At 38.5% G+C, this 20,635-nt stretch overlaps 1 protein-coding gene and 1 long non-coding RNA gene across 7 annotated transcripts in view; one reads left to right on the top strand and one right to left on the bottom strand.

Moving 5' to 3' along the window:
* Positions 1-349: 349 nt before the first annotated feature.
* Positions 350-20,635, top strand: part of LOC101158370 (cytochrome P450 26B1) — a 28,719-nt gene continuing 8,433 nt past the window's right edge. For 2 of the 6 annotated variants that reach the window (XM_011481931.4, XM_020707795.3), the window contains exons 1-9: positions 352-760; positions 2,206-2,283; positions 2,783-2,867; positions 3,581-3,616; positions 4,797-4,936; positions 5,099-5,222; positions 5,518-5,662; positions 5,740-5,850; positions 11,432-11,559. In XM_011481931.4, the coding sequence (XP_011480233.1) occupies positions 571-760; positions 2,206-2,283; positions 2,783-2,867; positions 3,581-3,616; positions 4,797-4,936; positions 5,099-5,222; positions 5,518-5,662; positions 5,740-5,850; positions 11,432-11,559 (1,037 nt within the window). In that variant the 5' untranslated portion in view covers positions 352-570. The other 4 variants (XM_078956174.1, XM_078956172.1, XM_078956171.1 and 1 more) reach the window with 3 other exon arrangements.
* LOC144996571 (uncharacterized) lies at positions 8,484-18,662 on the bottom strand. Its single transcript, XR_013659486.1, has 3 exons — positions 18,089-18,662; positions 17,105-17,263; positions 8,484-8,619 (listed from the first exon to the last, which is right to left on the bottom strand). It is a non-coding gene; the product is annotated as an uncharacterized LOC144996571 (long non-coding RNA).

Raw genomic sequence — 20,635 nt, forward strand, 5'->3', positions numbered from 1 at the left:
GCAGAATCATCATATGAAATGTTTTGTGCTTGGAAACTTAATTTCACTCGAAGCTTTTGTAAAGGAAATGTCACTTTAAAAATAAATTAATATACACAGAACTATATTTTTGGCATTACTTATTTGCCTGCATTCATGTTTTATTAATGCTATTTTTATTCCACGTAGTTCAAAAATATATTTAAAAATCTTCTGTAGAACAACCGACTGTTGTACAGATGGACGCTTCATTGGTGGAGTTGATGTGCTTTTGTTTTAGCAACAAAAGGAGTGTTAATTCAGAGAAGTCTCTATATGTGGTCCAGTTTACATCTTCCAAAATTACCACCGGCATTTGAACGCATCACTCCTGAAGTGGTTTACTTTAGGTTCTCTCGGAAAAAGCAGTGAGGACATAACCACCGCAGGAATTCCGTTCACGGTCCGGACAATAACTAGAAAACTACAAAAGAATCCCTCTGATCGAGTTTAAGTCGGTTTTTTGTTGTTCTTGTTTTCTTTATTTTTTAGAAACCGTTCGTTCCACGCAGGTTCAGAGGAAATTGGCTTTCTTTTTGGCATTGGAAGATAATGGCGAAGCTTCCCGGAAGCGCAGGTGTATCGCTGTTCGGCGACAAGTCTCTAGAGTTCTACCGGGACCCGGTGAGCTTCTGCCAGCAGAGGATCCACAAACACCGGGGCCGAGTGTTCCAGAGCCGCCTGCTGAACAGACCCACGGTGTTCGTCTGCTCCGTCAGGGGGATGAGAGAGCTGCTGGGTGGTAGGTCACCTGCGGGTCTGCTGCAGCTTTTCACAATAAAACCACCCAAACTCCCGACAAACACATGGATGTCTTTATCAGGATCGGGGGAGCCTGGCTGGACTCCAAAAATCACACCTCCCCTTGAGGAAGTTCAGCTTTCTTATGTTTCTTAGACAAACAAACAAATAAACGACAATAATAATAATAATCAAAAACTACCTGTGTCATCATGTTTCCCAGCTTTTTAGGTTATTAGTGGCTTCATGGCCATAAATATTAGACAAAAAGAACATTCTGCAATAATTATATAAAGTTTCAAAAAATTACAGGCTTGAAAAAAAAGTAATCTTTAGTAAGAAATGTCTTTTGATTATTTAGAAAATATCCAAATACACATTTGTTTTCAAGACCTATTTTTTGTGGATGTCATCCGCTTCAAAACTGCAGAAGAAATTCCTCAGAGCATATATATATATATATATATATATATATATATATATATATATATATATATATATATATATATATGTGTGTCTGTAAAGAAGTCTCTCATGAGTTCAGTTTTTTTGTACATTATTGCCTTAAGATGTGAAATTTTTGTTTTTTATTTATTTTAATGTTTTAATGAGAAGTTAAGTTATAATACCTTTGATTTGTTAAATTATATTTGAACATTCAGGAATTAAACAGAAATCAGTCCATAAGAGTAGACACCTGACCACGTTTTTGGAAGAAAATAAAGACTCACATTTCAGCCCCAATTAAATACTACATCAAATTGATTGAACCTTTGTGTCCACTGACTGTAGCTGGTGGGCAGGATCTAAACCAGTTGAGGATGGTGAACTTTTACACAACCAACAATACAACATACAAAATATAACATTGATCTTTGGTGAGTGTGTAAATCCATAAGGAATATCAGAGGATCCATGAGAAGATCTATCTTTATGACAGCTTCTATCTTTTGTTTTTATGCTCTCCTAGGATTATCGTGTCTTTGGGCAACCCCAAAAGATTTGCGTGTGCTCAACCATGCCTCAGCGTCTTTAGCATCTGTCCGTAGTAATACTTTTCAGATATGATCTCATTGAGGTTTTTTGGTTTCCAGTCGGACTCAGAGTTGACTTCCAGTTCATTGATGATAGTTAGTACAGGCATTTTCGCTCCACTCATCTGTTAAAAGTACATTCACCTCAAACTCCTATTGCATTCAGATTTCTATACATTACAGGCAGAAATGTCTTTGCTAAAGCTTGATTTTCAGACAAGTTAACAAAATAAGATACAGTGTTGGCATCCTATCCCACTATGGATCTTTTCTTATATAATTTCTAACCTGTCTGTATCTAAACATGTTGTTTGGGGCAATGCGATTTCATTCCTTAGCTTTCTTATCCTCAGTCTGTTGTGGATGTATCACCTAGTTTTACCACTCATTACAGTCTTTTGTTTTTTCTCAGAAAAGAACCACATCTTTTTGAAGGATCCAACTGATTTGATGACCAACATGTATGGAGACACCATTGTTACCACCAACGGTGAACAAACCTACAGTACACTCTGATGTTATTCACCTTTTAGCAGAAACAACAAATCGAAACCAGGGGTGGGTAAACTACAGCCCGGGGGGCATACGTGGTCCGTTAAATGATTTCATCTGGGAAAAATGATATTGATAATCCTTATAAAGGTTTTATTTCCCCTGTAATTCTGGTGTCCACCCAGAAATGGTCTTCTCTAGACCTTTGCCTAGATGTAGACAGTTATTCAGCATTCATGTGGTGTTGGAAGATTAGTTGTTTTTCTGATCGTTCCAACCGCACATGAGCGCAACATTTCTCTCGTTTTTTTTTTTGTTTTCCATGAGGGACATCAATCCATCGGTGCAATTGGCTCCAAAATGAATAGAAATGTTCAGTTTTGAAATATACACAACAACTTTTAATCAGTTCAAGCGTGTTTTCATGCAGATTCCATGTTTGCCCACCCCTGATCTAACGTTACCCTGCAAAGCATCACTTGTTTTTTGTGTTCCAGGTGAGGAGGCCTGCCTCCTCCGTCTGTCTCTCACCAGCTTGTTCAGAGAAACATCTCTGGAGTCTACACGGGAATACGTCTCCAGGTGGTAAAAGTTGATTTTTATTTTATTTATTTTTCTCAAAATAATCAGTTACTGTGTGTTACTCACACTCAGAGGCAATGACTCTATCCAGGGTGCCAAAGGAAACATTCACAGGGGGCTTTACGTTTCAGTTTATCACCTGTGTAAAAAACAAATTTCCCATAAATACAAAAGCTCTTATTGTAGTCATTCTAAGCTTGCAACTTTAAATACGGTTTTAAATGTTGAGGAGCAACAAAAAAGATAAATACCAGAGGAAAATTGGATCCCTCATGATGGAGGACATGTATAAAGAAAATCAAGCTTTAAATTGCATTGCTGAGCATTCCTTCCATATCATTGTGAATCAGAAGCAGATGAAAAAATGCTGCTTGAAAAAGATTGTCTAAAATTGGCTCCCTGCTCCTCTCTGTTCTGATGCGTCCACTTGTAGACAAACAGTTCCGTGTATGTCTTTGTTTTCTTCGTCTGAGCTGGAATCTGGGTCTCATTTGGCTCTGCCGCTAATGTTAGGTTAAAAAGGCCATTGTAATGTACTAAAATCAACATACATGTGAAGATTCATGAATAAAAGTCGTGATAATTTGTCATCTCCCTGCAGAATCCCTCAGTATTTCATGCTGTTTTACATTTAATTATTTTTTTTAAGTTTTTTTTTGCCCATTTCTCCATGAATTTTCCCAGAAGTCATTCCCTGCGTGTTTTCTCTGCAGTGTGTGTGAGCGCTGTCTGAAGGACCTCTCCCTGAGGTAACGGTGGGAGCCACTCACAGCATCTACTCTCCATCCTGTTAGCATGTACACAGCAGCACTGCACAGCCATCTCTGCAGGTTCTTTGTGATTAGAAGTTAGCAATCATCAGAAATCTACATAAATCTATGATTTTTGTTAGCAAAGAGCATCTCTAGCTCTCAAGCATGCCAATAAGTTTATGTCTGCATACTTTTAGTGGTTAAAGTTTAAGGAGAGTGAATCGATTCTAACTTTGGAACCACTTTAGAAGAGTTATGTTATATTGGAGGAAAACATGTCCTCCTTAATTCCATCTTAAATATAGAATACAAGATGTTTTCCCTTGTTATAAGTGAATCAGCCAACGGTACTAGAAAAATTTGTCCTGGTGACATTTCTTTAAGTATGTTTGGATGTCCTATACTTTGAGACAAAAAGAAATCTTGAAAGGACCTATTTAGGTATATAACCCTGGTAATTGGAAGTATTTTGTCTTAAAAGAAGCAGATTGCTCAAAAAACGTTTATTTTAAAGAAGGCCGGCATGTTTGTACATGTTTTAACCTAATAATAACCTATTTTAAGCACTATGACTATATCTCTATACCTACATCTAGTTAAATATGATTAGAATAGCATTTTATTAGATACATTTGTCTTAAAATTAAAACTATGTTTTAACCATAACCCGCCAGTAGCTGGGATAGGCTCCAGCAACCCCTTGATCCCAAAAATGATTAAGCAGGATCAGAAAATGCGTGAATGTTTAGTCCTGCTGTTTTTTAAAAATCTTTTTAATGTGTTATGAGTCAAAGAAAACTCTCTAGTTTCCCTAAATGAAGCAAGTCCTGAAACAAGACCACCCACAGACCATTCACAAATCAAACTTCTGTCTTAAAACTAGTCTTTACATCTGACTGAAAAGCTACGTGTACATTAGGTTTGCCTTATATCAAGTGCACTAAGATATTTCAACTAGAAAGTAGACAAAAATACTTTGTGTTTTTGCATCGTAACATCCTAAAATATTGCAGTTGTTGAAAAAGTTTAAAATTGTTTTCTAACTGTGTTACATTTCACACAAAGGTCTTTGTGTGTGTGTGTGTGTGTGCGTGTGTGTGTGTGGGTGTGTGTGTGTGTGGGGGTGTGTGTGTGTGTGTGTGTGTGTGTGTGTGTGCGTGTGTGTGTGTGTGTGTAGAGGTCAATCAGAGTGTGTGTACTCAGTTTTTAAGCGTCTGGGGACCGAGTTGGTCTTAGGCCTTTTTCTGAACATACGAGCAGAAGAACAGCCGGATCTTTTCCAGGAAATCATGCAGCTTTGCACCCAGCACTGGCATGGTAGGACCACACAGATCTCACCTACACACACAAGGTTATAAAGCTGTCGCAGAAGACGGACTTTCATTAGAACTGTCGTCGTGTTTTTTGCTTAAATGTTTCTCAGAAATTTGTTGCAAAAGCGCTTACTTCTTCTTTCTGGTTGCTTCACTGTCCCCACAGGTCTGATCTCTGCTCCGGTGAACCTGAAAGTTCCTCTGTGGTCGTCAGGTTTCTCCACAGCTCTGGAAGCCAGAGACAGACTGATGGACATCATCAAAGACAAGTTGGAGAATGACACAGAGGGGTGAGCCTGCCAATGAAGCCATGTTTTACTACTGTTTTTGCTATAAAAAAGTACTACATAGGTGGTAAATGAACATCTCATCTCATTCTATTCTTATTTGTCTGTCCACATTTAGCTCACATTTATTCTTAATATTAAATAAAATGTATTTAAAGAGTTTTATTATCCATAAAACTTTCTCCATTTTGGCCCCAAATCAGATGCTAGTTGAGGCTTCCACTGGCTCTTTGCTGTTGCATCCATACGTATGTGTTTTTGAGATCTGATGTCCACCACTGTGTTATTGTGTCTGCAGTTTTCCTGTCACTCTCTCCTCTTTGCCGCTGCCTGATTCCAGTGCTGCAGCCCAACACCTCCTGCTGTTTATCTCAGCCCTCATTCCCAAAGCTCTGGCCTCCCTGCTCACCTCTTTCACTCTAGTCCTCAGTGCAGACGAGCAGGTAAACTGACAGGGTCTTGTTGGCAAGTTATAAATGCATGAACTATAAAAACAGGTCAGACTCCAACCCTATTCCAGGTGGAGAGTCGTCGCCGCGCCGTAGAAGACTCTGACTTCCTGCACACCGTCCTGCTGGAGGTGCAGAGACTGTGGCCGCCATTCATTGGAGGACGAAGAATAGCTGATCAGGTATCACAGTGCAGCTGGACAAAGTTTAACTCACAAAGTAGGAGTTAGGGCTGAACGATATGAGGAAAACTCGCGATATGCGATATTTAAGATTAATATTGCGATAACGGTATAATTTGCGGTATACAAACAAATAACAAAATAAACAAAAACATCATTCCCATTTCATTGCAACAGTTTAAAAATTACACTCCAAACGACCCTCGTTTACATAGGAGACAAACATCTAACATAATAGGCCTCCATCCAATTGGTCAACAAGGTGAAGGCGTCCATCCGAGGGATTTATATGATTCGTTAAATGCTTCAGGCTGCCTTAAGGTTGTATTAACACATTTAAGGTTTACGATTTATTGCGATTTTCACTGTCTTTTGCGATATGCATATTGCAGAGCTGGATATTGCGATAACGATAAATTTGCGGTATATTGTGCGGGCCTAGTAGGAGTGAACAACTTGAATGAATGTTATGGTGGATACGGGCTGTCTGCAAGGGAAAACTGGGCAGATGTGTACGGGACATGCAAGTGGCCCACACGAGATTTTAACGTTGTAAACCATTCGGTGTCTACGATGAGGAAATTAAACGATCAGAGTGTAGTTTGTGTTCATCTTACATGCATGCAGCCTTTGCATGTGGTCAGCGATGAGGCAGTACCCACAGCTCACTCACAACTGGAATTACAGTTTTTCTCAGTCGCTTTAGTACAATTCTCAGATCAGAATTGACGTTTGCAAATACGTGTGTGCATTTCTCAAAACAATTTGTAGAAACAGCAAAACACTATGGATTTCTTGCAAAAGCCAGTAACTTCCAATCTTTAGTTCATCTCTCAAAACTAAGTCTTTATGTCATTGAACATGTCAGTGCCATCAGAATGTCAAGTCCTTGTGTCATTGTCTACGAACAAGACAGTCAAATTACTTAGTCATGTTGTCAATATAACTGTGTTAGAGGGAGGTTCTGATGTAAACTATGGCTAAAGTTTTGATGACAATTATTGTAAAATGTAAGTTACACCTTTTTTGTGTGATTGCAAGAGACTGGACAAGATTCACATTTACACTTTTATTGTTCATATTGTAATTTGTTGACAGACCATGTCGTACCAACATAGAAAAAACCCACTGCAAACAGTAACACAAAGGGGAAAAAAAGATAAGACAATATTCTGTACAGGCAGTGCAGTAGGAATTGGTGAGGTCTTCCTACACCTCTTGTCGTTCCTGTATGTTAGGCCACAAATTCTCATCCACATCACAGCGAATATCCTCTCTTGCAATGCAGCGAAATATGTTTGTCACATTATGACAACTTGGTCAACCATTTTGCAGTTAATGACCAATACGATGAACTAATGACTAGGTGTTTGGAGGAGTAAGACTGTAAGAATTGTACATAATCATTTGCAAGGATGTACCAAAGCAATTGCAACTTGTTCAAAGAAGTGAGAAACTGCTTATATGATGTGCACAAGTGACATCATGATGTGAAGATTGAACAAATAGTTTTGGGAATTTCATTCTGATCTGAGAATTGTACTAAAGCGACTGAGAAAGACTGGCCACCGAACGAAAGCATCACCTAAGTCATAAGTGCATGTAATTTTCATTATCCTTTCAAAAACTTCACAATACATACTGCAAAAAAAGGCCCCTTGGAAAAGGGACAACAATTCTTACCCCATCGGCAAATTTTCTTTAAATAGACATTTTTTCTCAAAATAAGATTATTTTGCTATTGAAAAACTTTCCTGATAAGATTATTTTCCTTGCAAAACAAAAAATAAGATGTTTTTTCTTGAAACAAAGGTCTTTTACTTTTTGAGGATCCAGTTTTTGCAGTACACGTACCTCACACGTCACAATGGGACATTTCATTCTCATGACTTCGCTTAAGGTGGCCGCACGAGCCTCAAGGGAACTGCAAGAAACACCTGCGGGTGTCACATAACCCTGATTTTGTAAAGATGTCATCCCTGTCTGACTGACGGCCAAACTAATTGATTACAAGTGACGAATAGGAGTTGTGTTTAAGTTTAAAGCATTTAACACTTACAACTATAATAAGGTTTACATTTAAGACTCTAAGTAGAAAAACATCCTAGGAAATAATATTAAATATATATATTTTTAAATCTTATGTATGATAAGATTTATTGTTATTATTATTATTATTATATAAGATTTATTATGTATATATTTATAATAATAAATAAGATAAATGTATGTGGACTCTTCCTTCCACTAGATGGTGACAGATGACTTTACAGAATGAAGTCCCAGTTTTTGTTGTTGTCATTTATTGTTAAATAAACAAAAACAAAAAGGATTATTCAGTGAAGTAGAAGCTCAAATTATACTGGGATAGTCTATACGTATTTAAATATGCATGTAATTACAATAATTCAGGTTCAGAAAAATCAAACAGGAGTTGTTTGCTGTTACCCACAGAATTTGCCTTTTTGTTTGTCTTTTTCATGCTATTGGTTCTTGATTTTGCTGATGTTTAGTTTCAGAAAAAGGTGACAGCTGTGTGTTTGCTCCACACTGACGGACAGAGCCATGTTTGGGTTGACTTACTGCACGCTCTGAGGATGGGCGGGTCAGCCTCTTCCTGGCAGCTACCTTTGATCATTATGACCCTGTCCAGTGGGCTTATGCAACAGCCTGATGGAGGCATCGATCCCTTTATGAGATTGATCATATCCGTCCTCCGGAAGGAAGCAGGCAGGGGGAACTCTCGGCTGGTGCTGGTGGCACTGCGAGCTGCAAAGTAAACACCATTATTGTTGGACCTGTGGCATTTTTTTGTGTGTTTTTTTTCTTATAGGAGGGCATTTTATAACTTTAAAATGAAAGCAGATTAACACAATAGGAAAGTGTGAGATACATTTACTCTTAAAAATACTCAAAACTCATGATTAAGCATTTGATCAAAGCTAAAATGTGTTTATTGAATACATTTGCACACATTTACACATGTATCATACTTTAGCATGTTTTGCCAAAGCAATAATAGTCCTGTAACTGAGTGATGAGGATGACAAAAACAATCATTTCTGTTCTAGCAATTACAATAAATCTTCATAAAGTAAAACAAAACAAAAAATCTCCTGTTTGCACAAAGCCTTGTATTTTATTCTTTCAGAAATATTTATTGTTAAAACAAAAAAAATATATATTTAGGTTTTTCCGTTAAACCCTAATCTGCATTTACAGCTATTAAAAAATGTAAAACGATAAAAAATTGTTTTAGTACCAACATAAACAAAAATCTACTTTTCCTCTGGCAATAGGTGAATTATTGTCTGATTACTAACTCGGGTAATAAGCCTGTCCAAAGAGGAATGTTTTCAGTCTAACTTTGAATGTAGAAACTGTGTTGGCCTCTCTTACATGAGCTGGGAGCTTTTTCCATAAAACAGGGGCTTGGTGGCTAAACGCTCTACCTCCAACTGTACTTTTATTAACTCTAGGAACCACAAGCAGTCCTGCATTTAGTGAGCAAGGTGTTCTGTTTGGTTGATATAGGATGGGGCCATACCATGTAAGGCCTTATAGGCTAACAGGAGGATTTTGAACTCAATTATAGAATCAACTGGGAGCCAGTGAAGTATAGCTAACACAGGAGTGATGTTTTCTCTTCTGCTAATTCCTGCTAACAGTCTAAACAAGCTGAAGACTTTTTAAAGAACTTTTAGAGCACGCTGCTACCAAAGAGTTACAGTAATCCAGCCTAGAAGTAACAAACACATGGATGAGTTTTTCAGCATCACTTTTCGATAATACATTCTTGATCTTAGCTATGTTGCAGGTGAAAAACACACAACTAAAATGATGGTAAAGTGCATTACAGTTAAAAGAATAAACTAAATTTATGGAATAATCTCAACAAAGAATCCATAAAATAACCCATTCATTTTTAATTTAACATTGAACTATAGTCTATGCAGATTTAAAGTGGCAAAATATTTCATGTTATGTAAAATATGACAAAGACTGATTCATATTGAGAGATTTAAAAAAAATGTACATGTATTTTTACTTAAAAGTTGCAGAAAAAAATATTGAAAAACTATACTTTCTGTTTCGTCCTTGTCTAGTATAAAATTAAAAAAACATTAATTAATATTTTTTACTTAGTTAAAAAGATCTCATGAGACCTCATAATGGTTAAGAAAACCTTTTTTCACTTGACCCCTTTTGCAGGAAATTGTTTCACAAACTGTTAGTATTCACAGCCAGGTGGAAAAAATTCTATCAGGTGGAACTATATGCAAAAGATTTGGCAACCTGAATTTGTGTACGTGTGCGAGGCTGAGTGGGAGGGGGATGGAGTCAGCCAGGCCAAATTTTTTTTTTGCTCTGGTTGACTTCAGCCAGGGCAAGGGGAAAGAAGATTTGTAAAATACTTTCCATTCTACCCGGGAGCAAAAAATGAGTGTCGGGCGATCATGTTCTCTGTCAGTTCATTAGTGTAGCTACTAATGGATGCAGCAAAACAGTGAACTGGGCAACAATTGGGTGAGTGGTCTTCTCGCCCCCAGGGCGTCCTTTTTTGTTGTTGTTTTTTTTTAACTGAGGCTGAGTGGAAGAACTTGTTTGGGAATCTTGGTTAGAGGAATGTAGTTTTTTTCTTTCAGCTCAAGAATGGGGCAATTTCAGTGCAGTGGTGGTACTGACACATCTGCTGTCAAATCTTGACTCTTGGGATCAGCAGTCGAGGTGAAGCTCACTGTGTTGCTCATTCAATCGAAATTTGCACGTTTGCTAAGAAATCACTGAAGACAACTCATGTCAACAGGTTTAGGATTAGAGAGCATTTAAGCTATTTTAGGATGTTTTCATATTCTTCATAACTTGCTGTATTCCTTTTGGGGTCAAGGGCTGCCGGAGCCTAACCTGGCTACAGTTGGGTAAAGGTGGGGTACACCCTGGACAGGTTGTCGGTTAGCTGCAGGGCCAGAATCACACACTCACATTCACATAGGGACACTTTGCAGGTCTGTCCAATTCCAGGCCTTCAGGGCTGGTGTCTAACATGTCTTCTAACCAACCTGACATTGAAGCTCCTTAATGGCTAAACACACCCGATCTAGGTCATCAGCAAGGTAGGATTTCTGGAAAACCAGCTGGAGGCCGGCTCTCGAGGCCTGGAGTTTGACACCCTTGCTTTAGAGTAACCAATCGACCTATGAAGCATGTTTTTGGACGGTGGGAGGAAGCTGCAGTGCCCGCAGAAAACCTACATGAGGAGAACATGCAAATTCCGCACAGAAAAGTCACAGCTGGGATTTGAACCAGCGCTTCGCGCTGTGAGGCCAGAGCCCTTTATTCTGCAGAAATCCAAAAAATTAAAAATGCATGTCAATAAACATAACTTGAACGTTATGAGCAAATGATAAATGACATGGTAACAGTAAGATCAAATTTGTCCCACCAAAGAACATAAAAAAATGTGGATGATTATTACATACATTACCATTTATGTCACAGAACAACTATATAAACATCTAGATAGATATATTTTAAATGTCTAAATATGCCTAATAGTTTTCTAATGTGTGTGTGTGTTCAGGACACAACCCTCGCTGGGTTTGAGATTCCTAAAGGCTATGGGGCAATTTTCATCAGCCACTCCGTCCATCGGGATCCAGAGGTGTTCCAACAGCCGGACAGCTTCCTGCCGGAACGATGGAGTGGAAGGTGAGAATTGATGTTCTCCCAGTGAGTCCTCCCGCTTTATAGTGTTTAGCAGAGCACTTCGCAGAAAACTTCATACCTCCCATGTTCTCACCTGATGACAGGGAGGAAATTACGGAAAAGAGTTGTAGCTGGGATCCGTTAAAGTATACTACATTTAGGAAATAAATTGTAAGAATAAAATCCTAAAGGATTTAAGGATTAATTTTTTTTAATTAAATTTTTTTTAACCTTGAAAAAAGCATCTCCTGTTTTGGCTCCACTGAACTTCCACTCCTATTTCCTGTCTGCATATTTTGATGGACTCTATTTAAACCTTGAACACTGCAGTTATCGCCTGGATACCTACATAACACACGCTCTTTGATGTACCGTACATATTTGACCATTCTCGCGATCAATGTGAATCAGCAGATTCTGTTGCAAAGAAAAACAGCTTTTCATAACAGCTTGCAACACTTTTAATACGGTTTCCTCAGCGACAGAATCAGCTGATTTACGTTGATTGTGTAAAGACTTCACGGCTGCATAGCTACGTAAACACCAGGCATGTGAAGCGCGTTGAAGATCATGCTGAACGAGGTTATCATTGTACAACAAAATTGAGTGCAGTGCAGTCGTCTTCTGGTGCATTTGTAAATAAATGAGTAAATAAAAATTTAATCAAATAGATAAATAAGGCACACACATCCATAAATCTAACTGATTCACAGCTCCTAATATTTTGCAAACAAGTTAAACAATTGCAATAAAAATGAAACTTCTTAATTGCACTTTTAACATATGGTTTTTACACTGCACTGTTCACCCCAAACTAGCGCATTTACTTACAATTGGAAGAAGCTTTGTGTGAAATGTCGAAGCAGTATAAATCTCACAAATCTAGCTCCAGGCTTTTTCTTTCACATCTCTATTCCGACATTTGAAAGACTTGGTATCAAATAATTCCAGCCAGGTACAAACCGCATTTATTAAATTCTCCTCCACGATCAATATTCAAACAGTTTGCACTTCCCTGAATTGAAAAAGAACGCCATCCATACATCACAATCAAATCCAAGTACCTGATTGGTCAAAGCTTAACTGGTTTAACTTTCAACGTGCGTTCAATGGTCGTGCATTTTGTACGTAGAGCCTGTGCAAAATTAGTCAAGGTTTGAATGTGGAAGCCCGAAACGCACATATACATACGTGTGTTTATGTAGACTTTTCATTGGAAGTAGTAGCTTGAATGTACATTTCTAAGCCTGGTGTGAACATATTAAAAAGTGTTACATGTAAGCGTAAGGCTGCCTTTCTCATCTCTAGGTTTAGTTTGAATTTAAATTGATTAAATGCCATAACCAGACATGTTATGACGTTGCTTTACAACAGCATGTATTGACTAAAACCAGCTTCATTAGTTTCAACCAAAGGTTCTAGTCAAAAAGCTTTTAATTGAGAGATATCACACAACTGAGGGGTGAAGTCAACGGCTGCTCACAGGAGTAAGGTAGGATATGAAACACACAGCTCAGCTAGAAAATCTAAACTCAGGTTGGTCATCAATCTGTACCAGAAAAATGTTCTTATGGAAGATAACCCTATACCAAAACCTCAAAACGTTTTATCTTACAAACCTTCTGTTTACTTCACCTGCCTCTGTTCACAACTTTGTTCTTTTAAATAGTAGGGACCAACGCCACCAACAGATTCTACTGTTTAAAGTCCCACTCCAAACTTTTCTTGATCTATTTTAAAATCATTCCCAGTGGTCTTTCAGTTATGATTATGCTGTTATTAGCCAAAATCCCCAAAAAACTTTGTTTTCTAGAACATAGTTTCAGAGCAGCAGGAGTTTTTTTTAAATCTACCTCTGACTTGTGGATGGGACCGTTGGACCCTACTTCCTGTCATCCATCTGTTTACACGCTCTCCTGCAAGCTTACAGCCTCTCACACCCCCAACCTAACATTACCGGTGCAAAAAAAAAAAAAAAAAGGCGAGCAATATCAGAGAAATCTAGCCATACAGTTTTGAGCCAGATTCCAGTTTGGACAAGGAAAACGAAGACGTACTGGCATCTAGTTGTGTACAAGTGGATGCATCAGAATGGAGTGGAGCAGAGAGCTTGTGTCTCGCTTGGTTCTACATCTCACCTACAAGCCTTTCCAATGGCATTTTCTCATCTCCTCTAGATTTATGATACCAATAAAGAAATACTTAGAAGTGCAATTTCTTAAATATGTCCTCTATAATCTATATATCAAAAAACATGCTTCATAGGTTAATTGGCAACTCTAAATTGACCATAGGTGTGAGTGCGGGAGTGAATGGGTGTGTGAGTGAGGACATTCTACCCTGCAACAAACTGGCGACTTGTTCAGGGTGTCCCCCCTGCCTTCGCCCACAAGTGGCCGGGATAGGCTCCGGCAGCCCCGTGACCCCGAAAGGGATAAAACGGTTAAGAAAATGAAAAAAAATGAATGAATGAATGAATGTCCTCTATAATGAGAAAAATTCCACAAGAACATTTTTAAAAACAACATAAACACAATTTTCATCAGAGTAGGTCCATAGCCAAACTTTAAAAAGCTCTGGTACAACAAAGAAAACAATAAACGTTTGTTTACCCAGAATTGTTTGCTTCAAGGCAAGCCCAACTAGCTGAAGTTGAAACCAGAGCTTGTGGTTTGAACAAAAAAACATTGGTTTACATTTAAAACCATAAACACAAATACACTGTACAGGATTTTTCATTTCATGGAGAAATGGATTAATCCCTCAAGAAAATATTAGTTTTGTACCAGCTTTATAGTGGAGCTATTAATAAGCTAATAATATTTCAGAAAAACTTAGAATTTTGTGGTGAAAGCACCAGATTTGCCCTAGATCTACTTCAGGATCCCTTCTTTAACAAAAGCATGTTTGCCACGAGAAAAATTAAAAAAATTTGCAGCCATTTTGAAAGATGGTAGTCATACACTCAATTGTTACAAACATATTCGATTCTTGTTTGCCTCAGTCTCAACAAAATGGGCTGTTAATGCACTCATGGCAAATGGGCTTTTCTGAAATAGGAGTCCATCAGTCACAATTATATGCCACATTTGGTGCTTGTTCCACACATTATTTTATTTACCGGCTCCATTATTAGCCACTAGCTACGCTCATCTGCAGTCCACCAGCATGCCAACCAAACAATAAAACACATAAACAATAATAAACAACAAACACACACATGTACACAAAATTATAAAAGAATGATAAATAAATGAATCTCAGTTCTTACTAAGTTCATTGCAGAGGAGTAAATCTGAAACTTAAATTTTTCTCCAAGGAAACCCATTGCCTTGGTTTCCAGGATGCCACTTCAGCTACAACTACCACTAAAAAGCAGTATTGGTCTGAGGATGAAATCGATGATTTCAGAAATGAAAAATCATTTCATTGTTCTTTCTGCCTCAACAGATGAAGCTCATTTCTGCCTCCCTCTGTCTCCTATAACCCAGTATTTCAGAGGTGGTGGTAGAAAAGCTTGCGATCTGACCGACAGGATCATAATCCTTTGTATTGACCTCTCAGATATCAATGCAGGGAAGCCAGTTCAATTTCTGTTTTATCGACAGCCTGAGCTCTTCATTTCAACTTTCCTAACTAATTACCCAGAATGCAGCAAAGAATATTTTAGAATGTTTTGCGTACTGTGCCTTTAATTCTGCTTTTTTTTTTTTAAACATAAAACAATAGCAAAGACAAAAAAAAGCTGTTGCAATCTTACTTATCTTTAATGTAATTGAGTGGATATCACTTTCATTTTAAATTAAAGGACTCCATTCATCCATTTTCTGAACCTGCCAATTGTCACGAACTGGTGGTGGAGGACCCAAATGCAGGAGACCAAGCTTGATGACAGGAACTAAAACATTTAATTAGCAAACTGAAACATGACAAAACTATGAGGGGAAACAAAACTGTGACAAAACAGAGCAGATGACCTGACAAGGATGAACAGAAACCAAGACACTTAAAAATGCTGAGGGTAATTAACTGAACTGAAGACAGCTGTGGATCATGAACCTGAAACTTGAGTGACTGACAAGGAAACCAAAAACATGACAAAGAAAACCAAACCACTGAATCCTTACAGTACCCCTCCCGAAAAGGGCAGATCCCAGATGCCCAAAAACCCCTAGGAGGAGGGGACCTGGAGGAACAGAAAATGAAAAAACAAGTCCAGAACAGTTTGGGTTCCTGCAGCCAGACGGAAGTGAGGGGCATCAGAACCCCTTCTGTGAACAGGCATGAAGTGTAGAAGTCCCAATTACTCTCCCCAGGGACAGGAACCATGAAGGGGAGCAGCACTGGTGACCCTCTTGTGGACCAGGTGACACAGCCAAGGGGGAATGGTGACCATCCTCCGGGACAGGGGACATGAAGTGTGGGCCCGGCGACCCTCCTCAGGAACAGACATGAAGAGGAGCGGCCCCGGTGACCCTCCACAGGAAACTTGATGCTTGAAGGATGGTCCCGGCAATCCCCCTCAGGAACAGATGGGCTTGATGTGGAAAGGCATAGCATGAACAATGCTGCAGGAACTCATCAGGCAAGGCATGGAATGGGCATGATGGAAAACTCCCCTGCTGGGTCCAAGCTGGTCAGGTCATTCTGTCACGAACTGGTTGTGGAGGACCCAAATGCAGGAGACCAAGCTTGATGACAGGAACTAAAACATTTAATTAGCAAACTGAAACATGACAAAACTATGAGGGGAAACAAAACTGTGACAAAACAGAGCAGATGACCTGACAAGGATGAACAGAAACCAAGACACTTAAAAATGCTGAGGGTAATTAACTGAACTGAAGACAGCTGTGGATCATGAACCTGAAGGTGTGACTGACAAGGAAACCAAAAACATGACAAAGAAAACCAAACCACTGAATCCTTACAAATTCCCTCTTGGGGTCACGGGGTTGCTGGAGCTAATCCCAGCTGCTGTTGGGCAAGGGCAGGGTACACCATGGACAGGTTGTCAGTCTGTCGCAGATTCAAAAAAAATCCTAATTTTTTATTTTACTATAACTAAAACCTCTGCTTTTGTCTGTGGTCTTGGGTCATTTTTGGTTATTTGTAAAGAGCAGCTTGTCTGTGGTTAGATGTGGTTAGTTTGATGTTTTGTAATGGACGAAAATGATATTCTAAATAAAAGCTGTCATTACATCCACCCACATCTTTATATAAGTATACCAAAGATGTTTGAAAAATCACATTTAACAGCCCACACAGCAATTATTTAGATCAATTTAGATGAAAAAAATGCCCTATGAACACAATAAGAGATGCACAATGATTGTGTGTCTGCAGCCCCATCTCAGTAAATGAATCCCTGCCTGGCTCATTCACTAAATCCCTCTCCCAGTCAACCCTTTCTTCTATTCATCTTCCCCTATTCACCTTTTTCACTATCATTCATGCACATTCACTTCAGGCGGAACACAGGACGTGAAAAAAATATGAATGCATGTATGTGCTGCCATGGAAACCAGTCACCTGTCACTTTCCTTACCAATAGGGTTCCCTCTGTGTTTCCTTAGGGTGGGGGGAGCAGCTGCTTTTTCCTCCTCTTCTGTCTTTTAGCGTGTGGTAGGATCCAGACGTATGAGTCAGAGACAATCTCGGGTTGTTTCTGAGTCATTTTCCTAAAATCAAATCTTTTTCAGTGGCTCTGATGATAGAAAAAGAAGAGAATAATAGAAATGCTTGATTGGTTTCTGCAACTTCAAACAGAGTCAATGTTGATTAGATATTTTTTAACCTAGCATTTAGTTTTGTTTTTTTAAAAACAAGCTTGTCGACATTGAATCTGAAAAATCACTCAAAACATTTTACATTGCAAAAAGAAAAGGCCCAGACAGTTTAAAAGGAGATTAAATGTGTGCATGTGTGGGATTTCCTGCCTTTTCCATGTATTCCTTAATTATCCGTGCATGATTACAACCGCAATTTGGCAATTGTAATTGTTTTTACTGCATATGGAGGCAATGGAGCGATTAAGAAAGAACAGAATTATGAATGAACAGACAGGTAGCTGCTGCTATGGTAACTGGCCACCTCGCCCCTATTTTTACCAATGGGGATTCCCTCTGTGCTTTGAGTGTGACTGTGTGCAGTAGGGCTGGGGTTGAAGAATGAGTCAGAGACTTTCCTTGAGGCTGAGTGATATAAAATTCCAGAAAGCGCTCTCATTAAAATTGCAAACAAAAAAAACATCAGTGGAAGATGCAGCAAGGTGGTAACAATTTTATGCAACAGGTCGGGAAAGTCAAATTACAATGTGAGGATTTTTAGAGAATTAAATCTAGGGTCTTTTTGGTATCTTTGTCTACATGAAAAATAATATCTGTTGGGTTTTTTTTAAACATAAGAACACAATATTATATCTTTTTTTATTGGTTAAAATGTTGATCTATGTCAAAATGTTGCTATCATTTTCTCAAAACCACACAATTTTCGTTTTTATTACAAGTTTATATCCTTTATCTACACCAACCTTCTGTTCATCATTCGATCAGTGATCTCCTTCCTTCTCCATCCATCTCGCTCTGCTTCTCCATCTGTCAGTCAGACTGATTTCCTGTCTGTTATGATGGTTTCCTGGCTCCTTTGTTATGCCACCTGGCCCTTTAATTTAATGACTGCAGTCCTGTTACATAACAAGCCCACCTACAATCACCAAGGTTTCATCTTAGCTTTTTGTTGTTGCCGGGTATATATTGTCCGAGTGCATATTGTCATGGTGTGGGCTTGTGTGCGTGTATTCATATGTGTTTATGAGCTTTTTTCTGTTGGATACAAGTAGTGAAGCTGGCAAGTTAACAACCCATCAGGCAAACGCCCACACAGACTCTGGCCTCAGATAAAGTGAAACGGAAATGCTACCACGAACAGATAAAAATCCCAGCTTTTTCAGCGAATGGTGCTGCGCATTTGTGCTGAATCTGAAACAAGAAGTTTTAGTTCTTTATTTTTTTGTGTTTGCATAACACCCTCATGAGACAGAAAGTGCCATCATGTTTTCTGTGGAGTTTGAATAGTCAGACGATTACATCTTTCAATTTACCTCATGACTAATGCTCTTTTCTGCAGATTTTTGCATTAAAAAGATAATTTTAATTAATTAATTTTAAACTAATTTCATCAATATTGGTGTTTAGAGTGGACAAAATGCTGTCTAAGATTTTTGAAAAAGGCGATCTACCAACATGCAATAGGTTTGCGTTTTCCCTTGCTTTGGGGGAAAATTAATGTGCAAAGATTATGACTAGCTCAAAGGATTTATGTCATTTTAAACTTATTTTTACTCTAAATATTTTATTTGGATTTTAAGCTGCACAAATTTTAAAAATACACATCTTTTTTGTGTTATTTTTGGTTAAAAAATGCATTAAAATTCCCAGTCCTTGTGCAGATGACTTGTTCCTCACTCTACATTACTGCAGCACCTTTTGTCTCCATTCAGCTGTTTCTCCTCGTTCCACTCTTTCCACCATCATTTCCTCTGGACCTCGTGTGCTCTGACTGATCTGCTGATTAACCAGAAATGTTTAAGTCCGGACATAATCAGTCTGTGTTTGAGGTGGGCCAGAGTAACCACTGATAAAGCATTACTGTAAAGCTTGTGTGCACAGTCCACCTCTGTGACTCAAAAATAATGGAAACAAAAAAAAAAGAAAGAAATTGTAAGTTATCTTTTAGATCAGCTGTACATCAGCAAAGCCAGGCCAGCCAGTTACACAATTCTGTTTTGTCCTGCAAACGTCTATAAATATTATAAAACCTTTACATTCTTTAAAATAAAGATGAACCTAGATGAGTCTGTATCACTGTATGTCTATTGTGCTCATTTTCTGTTAAAAAGGCACAATTTGTCAGGATTCCGGTGCAAACACTGGAAGCTCCAACACAAAGACCTCTCCTTTATTCTGAACAGAACACTGGAAACAAGGCTAAAAAACTTACGGCACTCGAGAAGGCACACAAAACGATCTGGCGACAAGTGGACAAAACACGGGGGTTATATATATATATATTATATATATATATATATAAGTACAGGGGCACCCATTAAGATGACAGGAGACCGTGGGGGGAGAGAAAAAGAGACTGGAAAGCAAAAAAACCTGAGATGAGAGGAACCAGAAACAGAAGGTAACAAGAAAAACTAGAAACATGACTACAACCACGACCTCCAATACCCCACAAAATGTTGTCGTCAAAAAGACTCAAAAATGAAACTTTTTGCTAAAATTAATGAGAAAGTTCTGAAGTTCTAAAAGCAAATGTTTCAATCAAGAAAATCAGGATCAACTTGTAGGTTAGGAGCAGGAAAATTAGGGTCAGATGAACGTTATGCAGTTTTATTTTAGTCTTACATTTCCCTATTCTGACTAATTAGTTTGTTGAACTGCAACCATCTTTGCTTCTGTCACTCTGGAACTTTTGGGTTTTTTTGCATTGAGGTGAATCAGACTTGTCACCAGATTACACTTCCCTTCCATTCATCACATTTGTTAAAGACTTTTGTTCAGGGACTGCCTGACCCTGTGCCTTAGTGATACAGGATCACATTGTACACTGTACATCTTAGAGTTTCAGAATGAGCTTGATAGGACATTAAATCATCAGAAAGATGGGAGAAAGGTTTTTTTTTTTTTTTTTTTTAAAGCAATCTCTCTAAAACGCACACAAACCATCTGACTCACAGCTGAGTTATACACATCACTAATGCTTCCTGTTTGCCCTTAATCAGGGTTCATGTTTCAGGAAGGCAGGATGCATTAGACACCGGGGGCACAATATGCGTTACATCAGCAAACTTCTCACTGACCACCGCTCTCCACGTCTGTTTTGGAGGTGTTAGCTAGCAATGGAATAATAAATGACCCAGGGAGTCTGGGCAACACATTATGTCGCTGTTCAATGACCAATTTGGGAGTTTGCTTACCTGCAGGCTTGTCTGTTAAATCCAACTTCATTAAAAGAAGATGTTTACTTGGCCAGCTGGGTGTGTGCTTTGTCTGGAACTTTCTTTTTTCCT

Source organism: Oryzias latipes, chromosome 12 (assembly GCF_053564925.1).
Source record: "Oryzias latipes strain Hd-rR chromosome 12, Olatipes_Hd-rR_3.1".
Taxonomy (NCBI): Eukaryota; Metazoa; Chordata; class Actinopteri; order Beloniformes; family Adrianichthyidae; genus Oryzias; species Oryzias latipes.